Source organism: Podarcis vaucheri (genome assembly GCF_965113315.1).
Source record: "Podarcis vaucheri genome assembly, chromosome: 1".
NCBI lineage: Eukaryota > Metazoa > Chordata > Lepidosauria > Squamata > Lacertidae > Podarcis > Podarcis vaucheri.
Window position 1 is genome coordinate 4,635,224 of NC_138759.1, and position 22,577 is coordinate 4,657,800.

Consider the following 22,577-nt stretch of genomic DNA (forward strand, 5'->3'; position numbering starts at 1 on the left):
ACAAGGAGAAGGGGACGAGAGAGGACGAGATGGTTGGACAGTGTTCTCGAAGCTACCAACATGAAGTTGAGGAAAACTGTGGGAGGAAGTGGACAGAAATGTTTGGCATGCTCTGGTCCATGGGGTCATGAAGAGTCGGACACGACTAAACAATAACAAGAAACACTAGTATAAAGAAAATGAAGGTGTTTTCAGATTTTGAACACGATGCTGGTAAGCTGTATCATGAGGGCCAAATACCACTCTGCTCTAAACTGTGGAAAAAACAGACGACGGAAGCTGGATTTAAACACGTTTTATTTAATTCTTCAATGGGAAGGGGTGGGGGAGTTAAATGATATAAAATAAGAAATGCACTGCCTTACAATCTGCCGAACCAAACCAGCTGTACGTTTTTCTGTAAGGTTCTTGTACGAGGACACATGTTGCTCTGCGCTTAAGAACGGGACTGTAACAAAGGCCATGTTGGGTTCAGGGTGCTGCCATGAGCTTCCCAGCAGCAGGAGCACCACTAATACAAACAGCTGGCAAGCTCGCTGGCGCAATGCAGACACTTGTAATAAAAACACAATCAAGGGATACTTTTGCTTCTCATTTCACCTATCGCAAGCCCCATATTTTCCCATGCAGTCTCAGCCAGCCATTAACCACGTGGTCATGCTTAGATGGGCTTGTAGTCCAACTTAGACTCCAGCTTCTTGGAGTCGGCAACTTTCCTAACAGCCTTCATGAAGTCCTCCTGCACCACGAAGTCGTGATCGGCACGAATGGCAAACATCCCTGCAAAGACACGAGAGTTTGGGAATCAAGCTGTCAGAGAGAAGGAAAGGGGCGCAATAAGGTTCGTGCAGGCAACTCTCTGTGCTTCAGCTTTAATTGCAACGTTACGATCGCAATCCAGACCCTACAAGCATGTTAAGGCTCCCCTTCATGAGCTATAGCCATGCATATGCTCCTCCTTCCATAACTGTGACACATCATGAATTATTTGAGCTTTATAATAAGTCTCCGGGACGCGGTTGTCGCTGTGTGTTAAACCACAGAGCCTAGGACTTGCCGATCAGAAGGTTGGCGGTTCGAATCCCTGCGACGGGGTGAGCTCCTGTTGCTCGGACCCTGCTCCTGCCAACCTAGCAGTTCGAAAGCAAGTCAAAGTGCAAGTAGATAAATAGGTACCACTCTGGCGGGAAGGTAAACGGTGTTTCCGTGCGCTGCTCTGGTTCACCAGAAGCGGCTTAGTCATGCTGGCCACATGACCCAGAAGCTGTACGCCGGCTCCCTCGGCCAATAAAGCGAGATGAGCGCTGCAACTCCAGAGTCGGCCACGACTGGACCTAATGGTCAGGGGTCCCCTTTACCTTTACTAATAAGTCTCCAAGGGATCAGGAAAATGGAAAGTGATGTCACAAAGATCTCGTTTCCTTACCTGCTTCAGTGCATACGTTTCTCAGATCAGCACCATTAAAACCATCGGAAAGCTTCACAATTGCTTCATAATCTATAAAAGAAAAATTCCTGGGTTAATGGGAATTGTGGACTAAGAGCAAAAACCTGTTTCAAAAATCAGAACTCTTTGCTTCTGACTGACGCAGCAGTCCTGATGTGTGAACAAGCCAGCCAGGGTGGCTCTGTCCTGCCTCCACATTCAGAAGCAGCAAAGCTTCTGAATTCCAGTTACCGGAAACTCTTGCGCCCGGATCCTGCTTGCGGGTTTTCCATAGGCACCTGGTGGCCCCTGTGAGAACAGGAGGCTGGACGAGATGGGCCACTGGCCTGATCCAGAAGGTTCATCTTACTCCCACCCGTTCATCGTTTTATTTGCATGCCGTCTTTCCATAGTTAAAACCCTGCTCAAAGGTGGCTCACAACATGAACAAAAGTAACATAATTCAAAACGCAACAGTAGTAGTCATAAACTATAAATAAAAGATTAAAAAGTACACAATCAAATTGAACTACAGTGGATGCCCGGGATGCGAATGTGATCTGTGCGGGATGCACGTTCGCAACCCGCAGCATTCGCCAGCCACGTCTGTGCATGTGTGGATTGCGATTCGGCACTTCTGCGCATGTGCAACTGCTGAAACCCGGAAGTAACCTGTTCCGGTACTTCCGGGTTTTGGTAGTCCGCAACCTGAAAAAACGTAACCTAAAGGTATAACTGTATCTCCACATTAATCAAAATAAGGACACAAAAAATCAATACAGTGGAACCTCAGCTCCTGAACAGCTTAGCTGATGAACAAATCGGCTCTTGAACTCCGCAAACCTAAGTAAGTGTTCCGGTTTGCGAACGTTTTTCGGAAGCCAAATGTCCATTTCGGCAGTCAGCATTGTTTCCAGGGCCAATCAGAAGCCACGCCTTGGTTTTCGAACATTTTGGAAGTCGAATGGACTTCCAGAATGGATTGAATTCGAGAACAAAGGTATAAAAAACAGCAGTAACATTCCCCTCAACCCCCGTCCCCCCAAAAAACCAAGCAATACAACACTCAAAGAGTCTGTTCAGCAGCCGGAGTTCACAAGTAAGATCAGGAGCAGGTCAGACAACCTGATACAACATACTATTCATGATGCCACCATAACAAAATGTTTCTTTGGCTGTGCCAGCTTCACTATTCCATCAGCACTAAAAATAAGTGTGGGTCGGTATGGTGCGATGCACGAGTGGGAAACAGATACGGCTGGTGGGCCAGGTTGTTATCTCTTCCACCCCCTGGTGGAAGAGGTGATCTCTTCGTCACACCCTTGTGGCTGGCCAGCTGTCAACTGCCTGATGTCCACAATGGGAGAGTTGGGGGAACTCCCAGAACAGATCTGGGCAGTATGGGGGGGTAGGGAGGGGGCAGTTCCAACATCCTTCTGTGAACAGGACAACCCAAATAATTTTGTGGCAACTTAAAGAGCAACAAATTTATGATGGCACAAATTTTCGTGGACTGTAGTTATTAAGGTGTGCTTCTCAGTGATGGCTCTGACCTGGGCCCTGCAGGATTTAACCTCCTTCCGCAGGGCCTGTAAGACAGAGCTATTCCGCCTGGCTTTCAATTTGAACTTAGCCTGATCTTTCATTCCCCTTCCTTCCCTCCCTCTCCCCTTTTCATGAAGATCACCCGCTCTGGGATCCCACAGCTAATTCTCCCCTGGTCTCCTCGCTGACCCAAACAGGACTAACTTAGCCAGCTAGCCCTGGTGATCATCTAATGTTTATTGGATGGATTTCCCCCCTAAATTGATTTTTGAATTCTGAATTTATTGTTGTTCATGTTTTATACTGTATTTTATGCTGTTTTTTGTTGCATCAATTAAGTGTTTTAAATTTGTTGTTAGCCGCCCTGAGCCCGGTTTTCTGAACTGGGAAGGGTGGGGTATAAATAAAAATTTATTTATTATTATTATTATTATTATTATAAAATTTTGCTGCAGAAGACCAAGCTGGAAATTTACAATCTGTTACAGGAAACAGACTTGAATATGCAAAGCCCAGCCCCCTCCCAGATGCACCTGTGAAGCCCTGGGTGGGGACTTACCTATTTCCCCATGTTTCGTTATAGGTCCGGCGTGGATCTTCAGTATGTCTAACCTGGCCTGTTCATTTGGCAAATCAATATCTAGAAGGGGGGAGAAGCTATGTTAATTTCGAAAGCTACGCAAGCGAAGGGGAGGCACAGGATAATGCAAACCCTACCGAAACTCAATACTCACGGATTTTCCTGTCCAGTCTTCCAGGACGCAACAGTGCCGGATCCAGAGTGTCTGGTCTGTTTGTCGCCATTATCATTTTAACTCTGTGCAGAGTATCAAATCCGTCCATCTGGTTCAGCAACTGGAACGTGTGGCGAGAAAACAAAAGCTTTGGTTAATCGGCAAAGAACTTGCCCCACTGAGAGGGCTGAGAGGAGCAGTGTGGGGCAGCATCTATGCAGCAGGTACCAGGTCCAGTCTTGTCTTGGCATCTCCAGCTTCAGGCTGGGAATAATCCCTGCCTGGAATCCGGGAGAGCTGCTGCCAGTCTGAACTACTGAGCTGAACAGACGAATAGTATGGTAGTCCTGGTCTGCCCCGCGGAGGACCTTAAGGTCCACAAATGACAACATTTTGGAGGTCCCAAGTCGCAAGGTGGTTAGGTTGTGTTGGATGTAGTGAAGGGTTAACCTTCTATGCCTCGGGACTGAGGGGACGGGCTTACAAGGGAAGTAAGCCAGGACGTGACGAAAGCAGCTTGGAGTGCTGTGTACTGAGTGGAAATCGAAAGCAGTTTGTTGCGTCGCTGCAAGCACAGGGAGAAGATGGAGCTTGAATCAGATGGAAGTTGGAGTTTGTAAAGACGCTACTTTTGTGCCAATAAAGAGATACTAGGACAGAAGAAACGTTTGGGACTCTTTTACTGCTCTTTCGACACACGCCGCTGTGTAACTCCGCTAATTGCTTTACGATCTACGGTTCCCAGGGGAAGCGTGGCTGGGCGCCGAACAATAAAGCAATAAATCTACCATACCGAAGTATGGTAGTCCTGGTATGCCCCGCGGAGGACCTTAAGGTCCACAAATGACAACACTTTGTAGGTCCGAAGTCGCAAGGTGGTTAGATTGGTCTCAACTAGGGCCAGGGCCTTTTCAGTACTGGCCCCGACTTGGTGGAACGCTCTGTCACAAGAGACCAGGGCTCTGAGGGACTTGACATCTTTCTGCAGGGCCTGCAAGACGGAGCTGTTTAGCCTGGCCTTTGGTTTGGACTCAGTCTGACCCTTATGTTTCCCTCCCCTTATGGTTTTGACTTTTAAAATGAGGCTGCATTTTAAATTGCATTTTAACCTGTATTTTATTTTTTTCCTTTTTTTCTTATTCTGTTTTTACTGAATTTTTATTGGTGTTAGCCACCCTGAGCCCAGCTCTGGCTGGGGAGGGTGGGGTATAAATAAAATTTATTATTATTATCATCATCATCATCATCATCATCATCATCTGACTCAGTATAAGGCAGCTTTCTATCAGAGCTGCTGTTCTGCAGCCCTTCTTTTTTGTGTATAATTTTTATTTTACTATTCAAAATATTCATTAAACTACCTTAAAATGTCAATGACTTCCCTTCTCCTCTTTCCACGGTTCAATCTGCATTTCATAAATCCCTGCATTATTTCCATAAACTAAACCATTCGGCATTTCATTAATACATCCATCAAAACTTGTTCACACTGTTGGAATTTATCTTAATGCTGCCAACGTTTTCATGTGTACACAGCCCCCCCCCCATATATTCAATAAACATTTTCTGTTCTGCAACAACAACAACAATTGCCTACGTACCCACGGGACCGCCTCTCCTGGTGTGCCCCGCGGAGGACCTTAAGGTCCACAAATGACAACATTTTGGAGGTCCCAAGTCGCAAGGTGGTTAGGTTGGTCTCAACTAGGGCCAGGGCCTTTTCAGCACTGGCCCCGACTTGGTGGAACGCTCTGTCACAAGAGACTAGGGCCGTGCGGGACTTGACATCTTTCCGCAGGGCTTGCAAGACAGAGCTGTTCCGCCTGACCTTTGGTTTGGACTCAGTCTGACCCTTATGTTTTCCCTCCCCTTATGGTTTTGATCTATGGGCAAATTTTAAAATGAGGCTGCATTTTAAATTGCATTTTAACCTGTATCTTAAATTGGTTTGGTTTTTTTTTTCTATTATGTTTTTACTGTAATTTTACTGGTGTTAGCCACCCTGAGCCCAGCTCTGGCCAGGGAGGGCGGGGTATAAATAAAATTATTATTATTATTATTATTATTATTATTATTATTATTATTATACTCTGCCCATGGGACGCGGGCGGCGCTGTGGGTAAAACCTCAGTGCCTAGGACTTCCCAATCGTATGGTCGGCGGTTCGAATCCCCGCAGCGGGGTGAGCTCCCATCGTTCGGTCCCAGCTCCTGCCCACCTAGCAGTTCGAAAGCACCCTTAAGTGCAAGTAGATAAATAGGTACCGCTTTATAGTGGGAAGGTAAACGGCGTTTCCGTATGCTGCGCTGGTGCAGGCTCACCAGAGCAGCTTCGTCACGCTGGCCACGTGACCCGGAAGTGTCTCCGGACAGCGCTGGCCCCCGGCCTCTTAAGCGAGATGGGCGCGCAACCCCAGAGTCGGTCACGACTGGCCTGTACGGGCAGGGGTACCTTTACCTTTATACCCTGCCCATATGGCCTGACCTCCCCAGCCCCTCTGGGCGGCTCCCAACAGAATATTAAAAACACGATAAAACATCAAACATAAGAAATTTCCCTAAACAAGGCTGCCTTCAGTTGTCTTCTAACTAGAATTAGTTATTATAAACCCATGGAAACCAGCAATGGAGACATGACATTAGGATCCAGGAGAACGGTGGCTCTATCGTTTACTCAGAAAGAACACGTGTGAAGGTTCTAGTCTTGGACATGGTTCTAGTCCAAGGTTCTAGTCTAGACATGGAGATGGGACTGCAATTCAGACACAGAATGGCTGCTTTATGCCAGGAGCTGTTCAGTATGTGCAGCTTTTGGCGTTGTCTACTTCCAAGGAAAAGACCTCCTCACATAAATGATTTCAGGAGGCACCAGTGGTGAACAGCTGCAAACAATTTCAACATCACCGTTCAGCTATTTCATCTTAGCAACTGATCCTTAAGTCTCACATTTTTTGCTGCCTGCCTAGGATTACAAAGATGTTTGTGTACACGTGAAAGACGACTGGCTCCAGTTCAGAGAAGTGTTACCTCCATTAGAGTTCTCTGAATCTCTCTGTCAGCTGACGTGCCCTCCGAGAAACGACGGCCACCTAAGGAGAAAATCAGCGGGAAAGAAGTCAGACCCTTTCCCTGGGCACCACGCAGGGCAGCTCATGAAAGGAGCGAGGGGAGTTAAAAAGTCAAGTTGCAACCTGAGGTGCAAGGTTTCTGTATAGAATCTAGGCAAAAGAAAACAACAGAAAGGGGGTTTGGAAGGTTCCCTTCAAGAGATCACTCAAAAGCAACTTCTGGGTAACATAAGGTCTTGGGGAGGCAATACCTTTTTCAGGTACTTACCTGAGTAAATTAGTTTTACTTTCATGCGGTTACCCTCAGCCCCTGTCCCACTGACATACTGTATTAAGCTCCAAGTAAACAGCTCCAGGGGGACGTGGGTGGCGCTGTGGGTTAAACCACAGAGCCTAGGACTTGCCAATCAGAAGGTCGGCGGTTCGAATGCCCATGATGGGGTGAGCTCAAGTTGCTCGGTCCCTGCTCCTGCCCACCTAGCAGTTTGAAATCAAAGTGCAAGCAGATAAATAGGTACCACTCCGGCGGGAAGGTAAACGGCGTTTCCGTGCGCTGCTCTGGTTCGCCAGAAGCGGCTTAGTCATTCTGGCCACGTGTCCCGGAAGCTGTACGCCGGCTCCCTCGGCCAATAAAGCAAGATGAGCGCCGCAACCCCAGTGTCGGTCACGACTGGACCTAATGGTCAGGGGTCCCTTTACCTTTACACAGCTCCAGCCTTCGAAAGTGGATGTCATAATACAGTATAGCTGCTAGTTGTCAGGTGCCAGAAGACTCTGCAAGGTGGTTTTTTTTTTGGGGGGGGGTTCTTTTCAGCCCACGTTTCCGTCACGGGTAAACTTTTGGGGCCACATTCCAGTGGTGTGGCCAGAGCCTAAAGTGGGTTTGTCTTTGTACAATAGCCTACATCCAAACCATGCAGAATTGAGGCAAGGGGCAGTGCAAGGACAAGCAAAAAGCCCTTGAGGAAGAGGGCAAATCAGGACTTGCGAGGAGTGTGGCATCTAATGTGTGGGATGGTCTGGGGAGAGTCCCGAGGACCAGAGAGAGGACTAGCCCCTGGGGTTAAGGTCCTCCACATCTGCACTCGTATGTTTGGTGTATAGCAGAGGTGCTCAAACTTTTTTTTTGCAAAGAGGACCAGATCTGATGAAGCGAACATACATGAGGGCCGAGCAAAGTTGATGAGCTTTTTTTTTAAGGACATGAACTTAAATCGATAGGCGGGCCAAATTCGGAACGGACTTTGGACATGCCTGGTGTAAAGGCTTTTGGCACAGCCGCCCTTCCTGCATCTCCCTGGTCTTGACTCTTGCTCACCTGTAGGAAAACTTTATCAGCTACCTTAAAGGTAAAGGGGCCCCTGACCATTAGGTCCAGTCGTGGCTGGCTCTGGGGTTACGCCGCTCATCTCGCTTTATTGGCCGAGGGAGCCGGCGTACAGCTTCCGGGTCATGTGGCCAGCATGACTAAGCTGCTTCTGGCAAACCAGAGCAGCGCATGGAAACGCCGTTTACCTTCCCACCAGAGCGGTACCTATTTATCTACTTGCACCTCTGACGTGCTTTCAAACTGCTAGGTAGGCAGGAGCAGGGATCGAGCAATGGGAGCTCACCCCGTCGCGGGGATTCGAACCGCTGACCTTCTGATCGGCAAGTCCTAGGCTCTGTGGTTTAACCCACAGCGCCACCTGAGTCCCATCAGCTACATTACGTGTAGGCAAAGTGCAGTACAGGTAAGCAGAGCAGTTCTTTGGGCAGCTGGTTGGGGGGGTGCGGGGGTGAAAGCTTGATGGGCTTCTTGTTGAGCTGCTCAGCCTTACCGATAGCGTCAATTTCATCCATGAAAATGATGCAGGGCTGATGATCCCTGGCGTAGTTGAACATCTCTCGGATCAACCGGGCGCTTTCGCCAATGTATTTGTCCACAATGGAACTAGACACCACCTGCGGAAAGTTGTTACAGGTAGCATGAGCGGGGGCTGCTGCAGATCAAACAGGTCTGCTTTAAGATTCTGGAAAGGAATCTTAAAGAAATTGTTTTACCTTTAAGAAATTGCAGTCAAGCTGGCTGGCAACAGCTCTGGCCAAGAGAGTTTTCCCCGTACCTGCGTGGAGAATACACGCTGCATCAAGAAGCAGTGAAAACAAGTGGCAAGAGGTATATATTTAAAAAAACGTACAAAGCAACATCGTGTTACAGGTGCAGTGTAGGCCTTTGACCAGAGACCCATGCTCAAAATTTCCATTCATTCCCTCCGGGTGAGCCTGCCCCTTAATCAAGTCTGCCCGTTAAGCCTTATCAGTCCTGTGTCATAGGGTTTAAGACTTTCTATCTTGTTCAACTGGCCTTCCAGGATTGATGCTTATTGGTTGGACTGTGACTACCTTTAATTATGTTTTTCTGCCTCTGCTATTCCTGTGAGAAGGATGGGTGTGTTGTTTTGGTTTTAAAACTTGTATTCTTGGGTTGGCTTTTATGGCTGGCTAGGAAGTGGACGAAAATGCGGCCTATACAATCATACCTCGGGTTACAGCCGCTTCAGGTTGCGTTTTTTTGGGTTATAGATTATGGAACGGGTTACTTCTGGGTTTTGACAGTTGTGCATGCACAGAAGCGCTAAATCACGCTTTGCGCATGTGCAGAAGCGCTAAATCGCAACCCACGCACGCGCAGATTGCGAACGTGCATCCTGCACGGATCACGTTCGCAACCCAAGCATCCACTGTAAATGTTTTTAAATGAATAAACTAAACCTCACCTGGAAGATTCATTCCCCACCTCCCTCTCTCAGCCTGACCTACCCCCCAGGACTGAGCTAGCCCTGAGGGACAGCAGAGTTCGTAGAGCAAGAGATTCTCTAGGCCATGGGTCGAGCCCTATGTTGAGTGACAGCTTCCTGCACTGCAGGGGGCTGGACTAGGTCAGTGTTTCCCAAACTAGGGACTCCAGCTGTTTTCAAACTGCAATTCCCATCATCCCTGCCCAGTGGTCTTGCTAGCTAGGGATGATGGGAGTTGTAGTCCAAAAACAGCTGGAGACCCAGGTTTGGGAAACACTGGACTAGATGATCCTCGTGGCCCCAACTCTAAGATTCTAGGAGGATTGTTTTGAAGAGAAAAGGGGGAAAACTCATGTTTGCTATTATGAGCTCATGGGACAATAGAGGCACAACTGCTATGAGTTCTTTTGTTTTTTTTACAGTCAAGCTACATATAAATTCTACGAAACAATGTGATTAAAAATGTATAGAATAATGGCATTCAAAGAGCATTTCAAAAGGGATTAAGAGACACGAAATTACTGCATTATTTGTACAGGGCTGGAATAACTCCGACAATGCCGGTGTTTATTTTTTTTTTATAATCATGTTTATTAAAATTTCCAATAATAACAGAATAAGAAAATAAGAAAGATAAAGAAAAGAAAGAAAAAGAGAGGCTAGTTTAGACCCTTCTTTTCATAACCTTCTTTCTGGGACTTCCTCCTTCCCCTCCCGACTGTATTCCCCTTTCCCTAAGTTGGTTCCACAAGTTCTCCTTCCCAATTTAAACCTAATATATTTTACTCACAGACCAATTTAAATTTACACCATCTTAACATCACTCTCATCTTATAATAGAACAAAATTTTCCCCCAAGATCAGCTCTCATTCCTTCCATGAGTTCCCCCTCTCTAAGAAAAGAAAAAACAGAAACATATAATATCAAAGTTATAAAGAATATCAGATAGAAAATATAGAAAAGTTCAAAAAGTTGGTTACAAAGCCTTTGGATTCTAAGATTCCCCCCTCCCTTCCCCGGTTTTGATTCCCCATGTCCATTTGTCTGTATGTTGTCGGCCTGGAGATCTTAAGTCCACAGCCAGATTTTTCTCAGTCCATCTTGTTGGTTTCTTCAGATTTGGTTGTTTTAATAATGTTTAGCTTCAAAAATCCAATCTAATAGAGGCCTTTAATTTCCTTTAATCTTTTGTTGCTCCTCCCGTTGTTCTTTCCGTGTCGTAATTCAGTCATTTGCTCTTTTATTTCTTGGTTTCTCAGGTTTCTGTCTTGTTCAGCTGTCAAAACATTCTTGTTCCAAAATTTAATGTCTCTACAGAGGTTTGTTATTCAGGGACAAAGACTTACGTCCAGTTCCTTTCTTGCTTCAATAGAAAATTCTATTGTATTATGGTCACCTCTGTAGACAAAATAATATTTCAGTTCTGCAGCTTTCCCAGGAGATAAGGCCTGTGCATATCCCAGAGTAGTTTTCCACATACGACACTTGTAATGTCCCGAAACCCCTCTAGAGGGATTACAATAACTTTGTATCCTCTAATCCAAAAGTCAATTTGTTGTTTCTTTTTCCCCGACAGTTTATATCCATATTTGTATCAAATTGTAACAAAATTAACCAACAAAAAACTTGTAACAAAGTCCTCTTTGTATTTTCCAGTTTTGACAGCTCCTTTGACAGCTGTCAAAATCTTCATCTCTCTTCGCCAGGCTATCCGAATCGCCCCGGTTCCCAGGGGGGGGTTGCTTTTTTCTCCTCACCCTCGACTCCTCTCCTCCAGCACAGTTCTTATAATTCACATCGTGGAGTTGATAATTTTTGTCATCAATAAGCTTCTGAATAGATCTTGGTTTCTCAGTCCTTGTTTTAGCATGTTTACAATCAGGGAGGGGACTGACTTCCTTTTTTGGATCCCCTCCCGCTCGTGCCAAATCCGGAAAAAAATTTCTTTTTTCCTCCTTTTATGCCCGGTTGCCCAATTACTCACGGGTTGTTGATCAATTGTCCGAATTTCCTTTGGAAGAAGCCAGCGCTCTCCGCCGGATGGCATGCGGCTGCGCCCGGCAGGGGAAGCGGAGGACTCAAAGCACCACGCCACTCCCCGGCGCCCGATCCGTAGCCTTTAAAAAGGCTCCTTCACGAGCCGGGAGGGCGATAACGGTGCCAGCCGAGTCACCATGTCCACGGGATCCGTTCCCGTGGTTTCTAGGGGTCCCCGCGTCGCCGGCGCGGTAGGACCCAGCCCCTGCCGAGCCGACTCCCTCCGGAGCTCGGAGGGAGTCCGCCATTCGGCGATGGCGCTAACCCGGAAGTCTCCGACAATGCCGGTGTTTAAAATGTAACCCCTCCATTTCAGTACTCTATCTGCTGGCTCCTAAAAATGTGACACCCCCCCCCTTCACACCCACCCACCCACTGCTACTTGAAGGAATATTGCCACAGAGCAGTTGATGCGGCATGAAATCTCCCAAGAGTCATACTGTTTGTTCAGCAGTCAAGAGGCAAGCAGACCAAAGACACCAACCTGGTGGGCCATACAGCAAGCAGCCTTTGGGAGGTATAATCCCCACACGCTGGAACAATTCTGGATTTGTCAGTGGTAACTCTATAACCTGCGAAGAGAAGTAACAAAACGTGCCTTGGATTCAAAACAGAAGGTAGACAAAGGCCTGGTTCACGTTAATGATGAACTATGGTTTCATCAAGTCATAGATTATTGAAACATGGTTTGTTTGATCACTGAAACATAGCTTCACCATGGGTTGTTTGCCCATCTACAAATCAAAATGTTGTAGTGGTTTTGCTGGTTTACAAACCTTGGCTTGTTTTCCATATGTCTGAACCTGCCACCTTTCCCTAACCATGATTTGTCTGGCCACCTCAAATTCAGGTAGGACAACCATGGGACAATTTTGTGTCAACTCAGAGTTTTGTTAAAGAAACCATGGTTGAAATTTAGTGGTATTCAGCTATGTTTGTTCAGTATATTCCCACTGAAATTAATGGGCCTAGCTTAGTTATGTCCATTGATTACAACGGGTCTACTCTAAACCAGGTGAACACAACTCCAAAACAAGTCAACTGTCTATGCTACTTTCTGTTGTATGCAAGACTTTTGTGCAATGGTGTGTAAGCCAACTTGAATATCCTACATAAACCTGAGCTGCTTTAGGCTCATCAGACAATGTTCTGTATCGATAAATTGATGGTGGCAGGGGAGTCCACAGCTGGCTAGCAGAAACTAATGCTGAACTACCAAGGCCAGCAATGATTTATTCAATGCTGCCCAACTTAGATATCACACCAATCTAGGATTAGAGGATATCAGGAAAGGGAAGAGAAACTGGTTTGACATTTAAGGACTATTTAAAGAAATATTGTAAAATGAATGAATGTTAGAAAGATGTTGGATAGAAACTAAATGGTTTCCAGCTGTAATGCTCTAGGAGACATGAAAAAAGGATTATAAATGGGTAAAAGTTTAATGGTAAGGATTTGCTGAACTAACAAATTGAACTGGAATACAAAGAAGGGAAGTATGAGGAGGTCGGAGGAAATAAGGGTATGGAAGTTATGTCATTGAAAATTAATGTGTGTTTTTAACTGTTTATTATTTTGTATGTTTATTTTTCATTTTTTTCTTATATCCAAAAATTCTTAATAAATATCTTATAAAAAAAAAGGAACTGGCTTGACAGCAGGGAAGAAGTGTGCATGCTTGTTCTGAAACCCAGCGCTACGACCAAATTGTACCAAAGACTTAAATGTCTTCCCTGCCAACAAGGTAAACATATCCATCATTCAGACCAATAAAGAATCAGGCAATTACCTCTCTTAGTTCCCTGATTTGTTCCGACAATCCTCCAATCTCGGAATAAGATACATCTCCAGGATCTTCATGAGACATGTTGTAAACAAGGGGATCAACTTCTCTTGGCAAATATCTAAATTGGAGAAGCAATACAACTGATGTCACCCGCTGATTTCTAAAGCCCCTCTAAAACAACTTCCCACCCTTTCCACCACCCACAGTTTGTAAGCCACGTATAAAAACGAAGATACCCAAGTAAGCTGACTGCCTTGGGGGTAGGGAAGGCTTGATCTACACGTTGGGGATATTTAAGAAATAGGCTGGGTAACATTCAGTCAGGGACAATGCAGTTACCTTCTGTCATGGGAAATCCTGCTAAAAGCAGGAGGAGGGACTGGATAACCCATCTAACTCCATGAGCGTGAGTAGTCAAACTAAGGCCCAGGGGCCGGATCCAGCCCCATCGCCTTCTCAATCCAGCCCACAGACGGTCCGGGAATCAGCGTGTTTTTACATGAGTAGAATGTGTCCTTTTATTTAAAATTCATCTCTGGATTATTTGTGGGGCATAGGAATTCGTTCATTCCCCCCCCCCCAAAAAAAAACCTATAGTCAGGCCCACCCACATGGTCTGAGGGATGGTGGATCGGCCCACGGCTAAAAAAGGTTGCTGACCCCTGCTCTATGATCCTAGAAAACTAATGAAGTTTTTATTTAACATTGGTTAACATATATATCAGCTGATTCAGTAACTACTCTTTTTAATGGGGTGGGGGGGTGTCTCTTCATGTCATCTTTGCAAATATTTTAAAAACCACCATCAAATTTTACAGCTATTTTTAATACCTTCTGTGATGCTAACTAAGATTAGCACTTGATTTAAACTTATGGTAGTTCCCCCTATGTCTGGTATTACTAGTTGCAACGTCCATCCAATAATCATGAGCTTTCTGGCATCTCTACACAACCACACACGGATATGGCCTGCATTAGGAATACCGTGCTTCCAAGATTTAAATAGTGTAATGGAAATGTTTTTTGAGCTGAGTGCCAAAATAATAATAATATTGTAATTTATACTGTGCCTCCTGAACCAAAAAGCTTAATGTTACCCTGTTCACCAAATATGCTTTATAACCCACTTTTATTCCCGGATTGGCACACCACGTGCTACGACGCACTGAGTTTTGGTAGAAAACTGGTTCTGCTTTCCATTCTGATTGTCACTGTACCAAATCAAGATGCCAAAGGAAGCAGGTGGAAGCAAATGCTTCAATACCCTTGGAAATTTAATCAAGTAAGAAAATACTCCATCTTAGCCCTTGGTTTGGAATGCCCAGTTCTGTTTCTGCACCAAGAGCAAGTGAGACTTTGAAACACAGGTTGTTGTTTTTTAAACAAACATCCTTTAAAAAAAGGGTTTTTATAGCCCCTAAATCAACCTTTCTCAACCTGTGGGTCCCCAGATGTTGAACTACAACTCCCATCACCCCTAGCCAGAGCTCAGGGATGATGGGAGTTGTAGTCCAACAGCATCTGGGGACCCACAGGTTGAGAACTGCTGCAAATGCTTCTGTGGCCAATACTTTGCAGCAGCTCCACTGCAGGCTTCCTCCATCCCACTCTCCCTTCCCGCCCACTTGATGAAAAGACCTTACCTCATAATAGTTAGGGTGGTCATATCCAGTGCAACTCTTGTCCCAGGCTTCAGCTTACTTTTATCGAGCTGAATGCAAAAGGAGAGGAAGGCAATTGTTAAGGGGAAACTCAGCCAGATGGGGGTGGTATAAATAATAAATTATTATTATTATTATTTGGAAAGCTAAGTGTAAAAGAAGTCGTTTCTTACGGTGCTGTCAGAAACTGACAGCTCCGACCACACTAGTAATCAGGCATTGTCAGCTCCAGAGCTGAATCCAAACCAAATGAGGCGACTCGCCAACTTTCTGATATGAACTGGCCCTGTTTTACAGATTTTACTCTCCGAAGTTGTTTGAAATCTAAGCCAATTAAAGTATCAAAGTATCAAGGGGTGCTGTTCAGGACAGGGATAGTACCATCACGACAATATCTCTCCCAGTCCACACTCTCACAAGCAATTTATGGCACTCACCAAAGGGAAGAACGAGCTGAGTGTCAAAAAGTCATATCTGCCCATGCATGCGCTACAGCCCTAAAGTCTGTGCACGTCTGAGTTATGATCTGAGAGACTAAGACCCATATTCTCAACCGCAGGATGCTCACCTGACGACGGCAGCCGACAACATATCTTGGTCCATTTGTTGCTTTGACAATGACTGGAAGCAGCAAAAGAAAGCACATGGCAGTATTTAAATTTTTCTGCAATTGTGGCTGCAAAAGGACATGTTGCTAAAACATTTTCACAGCGCTGGATGCACCAGTGGTGCTGCGCTATTCGTACTTGGCTTTTCATTTTGCCCTGTTAAATTATTTTGTCAGCGTGCCTTGAAATGTGGCAAAAATGTAACTTACTAAATTAACAAAACAAACATTAAATGCACCAGTAAATTAATAAAACAATCAGTAAATATACTAATAAATATCCCTCTTAATGAACTCACATTTCTCTTCTGTTAACTGTTTAAGAACCTCACCAACGATCTGTTTTTAAAAAAGAAAAAATATTAGACCTACTGACCAACAACAAGAATCCTGCCTATCTGGGTCCCACAAAGGGACATGAAGTTCATTCACCACAGTACCCTCAGACGTTCTGAATCCAGACCCATATATGGAAATCTAATAAACTGTTTAGGGCCCCAGAAAAAAACCCATTTAACCCAAGAAAAACTGGAGATGCTAAGGAACCCCACCCAAATGGCTCATTTACTGACACATTCCTATCCATATATAAGCACTCACCTGTCCAACACTCTGCAAAGCCTTGAGGTCATTTTCAGACTTTTCATACTGCTTGGTGAGCTCCTTCAGCTGTTCCCTTACTACAGACAAAGAAACATTGAAAAAACTTGTTATGCATGTCCTAAATCAGTGCTCTATTTTTCCCCTCGGACAAAATGATCACATAGGAGCTGTAAAATGTTATTTTCAGATGTGCACAAGGCAGACTAGAAAGTGCAATTCTTTATACAGTGGTGCCTCGCAAGACGAAAAGAATCCGTTCTGTGATTCTCTTCGTCTAGCGGTTTTTTCGTCTTGCGAAGCAAGCCCATTGACGGATTAGCGGATTAGTGGCTTTTAGTGGCTTATCTGCTGATCGGATCAGCTGATAAGCGGCTTAGAAAAAGGGGGGGGGAGGAAAAAAAACCAGCAGGAACTCGCAAGACATTTTCGTCTTGCGAAGCAAGCCCATAGGAAATTCGTTTTGCGAAGCACCTCCAAAACGGAAAACCCTTTCGTCTAGCGAGTTTTCCGTCTTGCGAGGCATTCGTCTTGCGGGGCACCACTGTACTTTGATTCTCCCCCACCCCAATCAAACAAACGTGGCATAATGACCCTCACAGATGCTTTGCTAACCAATGTGTGCTGTGATCCTGTGAACACTTATGTGAAAGCAAGTTCTACTGGAAAAGAAAGCAAGGCAGGACTAGGGCACCTGTGGCCCTCCACCCTGTGGCCCCCAGCTGTGCCAATGGTCAGGGATGCTGGAAGTTTGGGTCCGGCAACATGTGGAGGACCACAGGTTCTCGCCCTACCCCCGCCTTTCAAAAGGAACCGACTGGAACAGATGGAGCTTTAGCAGCAAATGCCTTCCTCTGCTTTCCTTTGGACCACATCAGTGAGGCCGAGAGCGGGGTCTTGCTGCCTGGACAGCCCAGGAGCTCCATACAAACTGCCCAGGCTAATGTCCCAAGGAGGTCACTTTGGTGCTGCAAACGCAGTAAAAACATTGCAGGATGCAGCGGTTACAAGTTACCGGTCTCTGCAGCCACAACAGGTGCTGTGATTCTCCAGTGGTTTGACTTCACCTCCAGAGGCACACTCCATTGACTCTTGAGACAAGACAGATGCCAATAGCATGTGTTCCCCCCATCACCTTTTCATGCACATAAGGGGCCTCTTGACCCTACCTGCTTTTTTGCTGAAGGGGGGAGCTGGAAAAGAGGGATCTCTCAGAGCACCTCCTCCACCAGGCAGGTCTACCCAAGGCGAAGGCATTCCAAGGGGATCACAGGAAAGTAGGAACTGGCCACCTATCCTGAGCCAGACTGCTGCTTCACCTCGCTCAATATTGTCAACAGAGAGTAGCAGTAGCTCTCTGGAGCTTCAGAGTCCTACCTGGGGATGCTAGGCATCTAACTCAGGTGGTTGTGAACTCTCCTCCTTTGGAGGTTTTTAAGAAGAGGGGTTTTTTTTGGATTTGATATCCCACTTTATCACTGCCCAGTCCCTGACATCTAGAGAAGCCACAGATACTTGCATGGCCGTAACATAGCCTACTCTACAAAGTGAAGGAGGAGGAGGAAGAGGAGGAGTTTGGATTTGATATCCCACTTTATCACTACTCGAAGGAGTCTCAAAGCGGCCAACATTCTCCTTTCCCTTCCCAACATTCCTCCCCCACAACAAACACTCTGTGAGGTGAGTGGGGCTGAGAGACTTCAGAGAAGTGTGACTGGCCCAAGGTCACCCAGCAGCTGCATGTGGAGGAGCGGGGAAGCGAACCCGGTTCACCAGATTACGAGTCTACTACTCTTAACCACTACACCACACTGGCTCCAAGCAGAAGTTGGATGGCCATCTGCCATGTATGATCTAGTTGAGATTCCTGCATTGCAAGGGGTTGGACTAGATGGCCTTTGGAGTGCCTTCCAAGTCTATGAGCTCCTTGGAGGGAAATGGCAGGGTAGGAATCACAGAACTGGAAGCTGTCCCCTCCCCCCCTCTCACACAGACAAAACCCACTGCAGTCAACTATAGGCAACCAACCATGCCCTGCCCGCCATTTCTCTCACTGCCAACAAAACCCAATACAGACGTACCTTGGGTTACAGACGCTTCAGGTTGCGTTTTTTCAGGTTATGGACCCGCCAAAACCCAGAAGTACCAGAACGGGTTACTTCTGGGTTTTGGTGGTCGCGTGTGTGCAAAAGCGCCGAATTGTAACCCGCACGTGCGCAGACGTGCTGCTGCGGGTTGCGAATGTGCATTCCACACGGATCACATTCGCAACCCGAGCGTCCACTGTAAATGAATAGAAATACAACCTGCCCATGTGACGCTGACACAAAAACCTTACACGTACACTTTATGGAAGAATGAAACTTTACTACCTCTCCCCTCAATGTCTCCTTCCCCACCTCTTTTCTCCCCCAATGTAAATGCTGTCTATATCATTGTATGTCTCACACTGAATATGAATGATCTGTAGAAAGAACTCTTATCAGCTGGAAGCAGACGCTGTAGGTACCTTTGTGACACAAGAAAACCTTTAATAAAAACCAAAACAACGAAGAATCGGAAGGGACCCTGGGGGTCATCCAGCCCAACCCTTCAGGACTCTCAACTAACTATTCTTATTTTTATTGCCAACAGCAACTTGAAGTAGCTCTCCAAAGCTTCATAGTCCTACCCGGAAATGCCAAGCATCTAACTGAGGAGCTTGCAGCCTCTGGAGGTTTTTATGCCTGGGTTGGACGGCCACCTGCTGCCATGTGTGATGCTAGTTGAGATTGTGAGGGGGTTGGGCTGAATGACCCTTGAGGGTCCCTTCCAACTCTATCAACCTAGGACAGTGGTGGCGAACCGATGGCATGTGTGCCAGAGGGGGCACCCAGAGACCTCTCTGTGGGCACATGTGCCATCGCCCCAGCACAGAGTTCATAGGCAGATGGCCATTCAGCTTCTGCTTCGAAATCTCCCAAAGAAGCGTTTTTTGAAGGGAAATAATCAAAATGGCCATGTTGTCTGGGAGGAATTCCCTTTTCGTGATTTCCCAAACAAGGGTAATGCAAACTTTCACCTTTCAATAAAGAGTTGTTTGTATCATTAAAAGCTCTATTATTGTGTTTTCTTTTAAGACAAAATATGTTAATGTATGAGTTGTTGTTTCCCCTTAAACTAAAACTGCATTCCAGTAGCACCTTGGAGACCAACTAAGTTTGTCCTTGAGATGAGCTTTCGTATGCATGCACACTTCTTCAGATACATTGAAACAGAAGTCATTCCATTCCAGTGTTTCTCAGGTGTGGTGACTTCTTTTTCAATGTATCTGAAGAAGTGTGCATGCACACGAAAGCTCATACCAAGGACAAACTTAGTTGGTCTCTAAGGTGCTACTGGAAGGAATTTTTGTTTGTTTGTTTCGACTACGGCAGACCAACACGGCTGCCTACCTGTAACTACAACCGCAGTACGGTATTCAGGTTAAATGGCAGTGTTGGCACTTTGTGATAAATAAGTGGATTTTGGGTTGCAGTTTGGACACTCAGTCTCTAAAAGGTTCGCCGTCATTGTCCTAGGTACAGCAATGCACTCTATGTGGGGCTACCTTTGAAGGTGACCCAGAAAATACAACTAATCCAGAATGCAGCAGCTAGACTGGCCTCAGCCCAGTATACCTAAAGGAGCGTCTCCACCCTCATTGTTCTGCCCGGACACTGAAGTCCAGTCTTGAGGGTCTTCTGGCGGTTCTCTCCCTGCGAGAAGCCAAGTTACAGGGAACCAGGCAGAGGGCCTTCTTGGTGGTGGCGCCGGCCCTGTGGAACGCCCTCCCACCAGATGTCAAAGAGATAAACAACTACCTGACATTTAGAAGACATCTGAAGGCAGCCCTGTTTAGGGAAGCTTCTACAGTGGTACCTTGGGTTAAGTACTTAACTTGTTCTGGAGGTCTGTTCTTAACCTGAAACTGTTCTTAATCTGAAGACCACTTTAGCCTATGGGGCCTCCTGCTGCTGCCGTGCCGCCGGAGCACGATTTCTGTTCTCATCCTGAAGCAAAGTTCTTAACCCAAGGTACTCTTTCTGGGTTAGCGGATTTACTATGGAAGAGAGGGTTCTAGATCAGATGGAAAAGTCCTGTGTTCCTAAGACCTGCCACACATCATGCCGTTTACCCAGTCCTTTTTTAAAAAAAATAATTTTCAAAAAGCCCAAAAGGTTATACAGTGGTACCTTGGGTTAAGTACTTAATTCGTTCCGGAGGTCCGTTCTTAACCTGAAACTGATCTTAACCTGAAGCACCACTTTAGCTAATGGGGACTCCTGCTGCCGCCGTGCGATTTCTGTTCTCATCTTGAAGCAAAGTTCTTAACCCGAGGTACCATTTCTGGGTTAGCGGAGTCTGTAACCTGAAGCGTATGTAACCCGAGGTACCACTGTATAAGGGCAGGCACACCTTTGTTCGAGGTCCTCCTCCTTTCCTGCGTGTGAGGGGAACACCCTGTTGCAACAGTTCGATAAAGATCAGTCTTACTAGCTGCTTTGCGTCTCAATATTCTCTGGTTGGCCTCTTGTTATTTTCTCCTACTGATGGGGAACCCACTTAAGGATTCTGTAGGGGCTCTTAAGATTCCCTTATGGGGAAGCAGTAACCCGAGGTACCACTGTACCCAGAAACTACAACTAATCCAGAATGTGGAAGCTAGACTGGTGACTGGGAGCGGCCGCGGAGACCACATAACACCGGTCTTGAAAGATCTATATTGGCTCCCAGTACGTTTCCGAGCACAATTCAAAATGTTGGTGCTGACCTTGAAAGCCCTAAACGACCTTGGTCCAGTATATCTGAAGGAGCGTTTCCACCCCCATCGTTCTGCCCGGACACTGAGGTCCAGCGCCGAGGGCCTTCTGGTGGTTCCCTCCCTGCGAGAAGCCAAGTTACAGGGAACCAGGCAGAGGGCCTTCTCGGTAGTGGCGCCCACCCTGTGGAACGCCCTCCCACCAGATGTCAAAGAGAACAACAACTACCAGACTTTTAGAAGACATCTGAAGGCAGCTCTGTTTAGGGAAGCTTTTAATGTTTGGTGGACTACTGCATTTTAATCTTTTGTTGGAAGCCACCCAGAGTGGCTGGGGAGGCCCAGCCAGCCGGGTGGGGTATAAATAACAAATTATTATTATTATTATTATTACAGTGGTACCTTGGGTTAAGAACCTAATTCGTTCTGGAGGTTCTGAAACTGTTCTTAACCTGAAGCACCACTTTAGCTAATGGGGCCTCCCGCTGCCGCCATGCCACAATTTCTGTTCTCATCCTGAAGCAAAGTTCTTAACCCGAGGTACTCTTTCTGGGTTAGCGGAGTCTGTAACCTGAAGCGTCTGTAACCCGAGGTACCACTGTATATGACGTTTAGAGGACACCTGAAGGCAGCCCTGTTGAGGAAAATTTGTAATGTTTGATGTTTTATCGTGCTTTTAACATTCTGTTGGAGCTGCCCAGAGTGGATGGGGAAACCCAGCCAGAGGGGCGGGGTATAAATTATTATTATTATTATTATTATTATTATTAACGAAAGAATATAAGCCTCACCACCCCACCCCTCCTGTCAAGCGGATTTTAGGTTTGCATCGCTTAAACTCTGGACTCCAAAACTTCTTTTAAAAAGCAGCTTGGAGGGAAAAGGCGGGGTGTGGGGGACCCCCAGGGGCCATCCATCCCAACCCCCTTGGGACGGGAGCAGAGGCCTCCGCAGCAGCTCCTCCTGTGCTCAGATAGGAATACAGGCCAAGGAAGAGAAGGGGGAATGAGGGGCGGCCTAGGAAGCCCCTCCCTCCCTGCCAGGCCCGGCGAGGGAGGCCCCTCTCCCCGGCCACTCACGCTCCTTGAGGCGCCCGTCGATCTCCTTGTGCTCCAGGAGCTTCTTGCGGTAGTCCTGCAGCGCCTTGTCTCGGGGCTCCGCCATGATGATGATGAGGCCGATGCGGCTCTCGGCCGGGAGGGGGGCACTGCGCACGCGCAGGCGCCGCCAGGGACGCCGGGAGCGGAAATTACACCGAAGAAAGGGAAGGAAGGAGGGAGGGGCTTCCTCTCTCTATGGCTCATCCCGCCGGCCCTAGACTTCCGGCAGCTCTTCGGCCGGCGGCCTCTGAAGAGCTCCCCCTGCCGGCTCGGAGGCGACCTTGCGGGTTAACCTGAAACCCCACAAAGAAATAGGACTTTGAATTTGGAATAAATGTATAATCTAATGCAAAGCCTTTAAGCTTTGTGTATAGATATTTACATTAGTATAACTTTTGAAAGTCACTTGTAATAAGATCAAGAAGGTTTAAAATTGGATTACTAAGAATATAA

At 46.4% G+C, this 22,577-nt stretch overlaps 1 protein-coding gene across 1 annotated transcript; it reads right to left on the minus strand.

The window, feature by feature from the left end:
* Nucleotides 1–280: 280 nt before the first annotated feature.
* PSMC6 (proteasome 26S subunit, ATPase 6) lies at nt 281–22,264 on the minus strand. Its single transcript, XM_082218927.1, has 14 exons — nt 22,104–22,264; nt 16,245–16,324; nt 15,944–15,983; nt 15,606–15,658; nt 15,020–15,087; nt 13,380–13,494; nt 12,075–12,162; nt 8,816–8,877; nt 8,593–8,716; nt 6,732–6,793; nt 3,706–3,826; nt 3,531–3,611; nt 1,427–1,498; nt 281–780 (listed from the first exon to the last, which is right to left on the minus strand). Exons 1-14 carry the CDS (start codon nt 22,186–22,188, stop codon nt 662–664), a joined length of 1,170 nt encoding a protein of 389 aa, XP_082075053.1. The 5' UTR covers nt 22,189–22,264; the 3' UTR covers nt 281–661.
* Between the last annotated feature and the right edge of the window lie 313 nt (nt 22,265–22,577).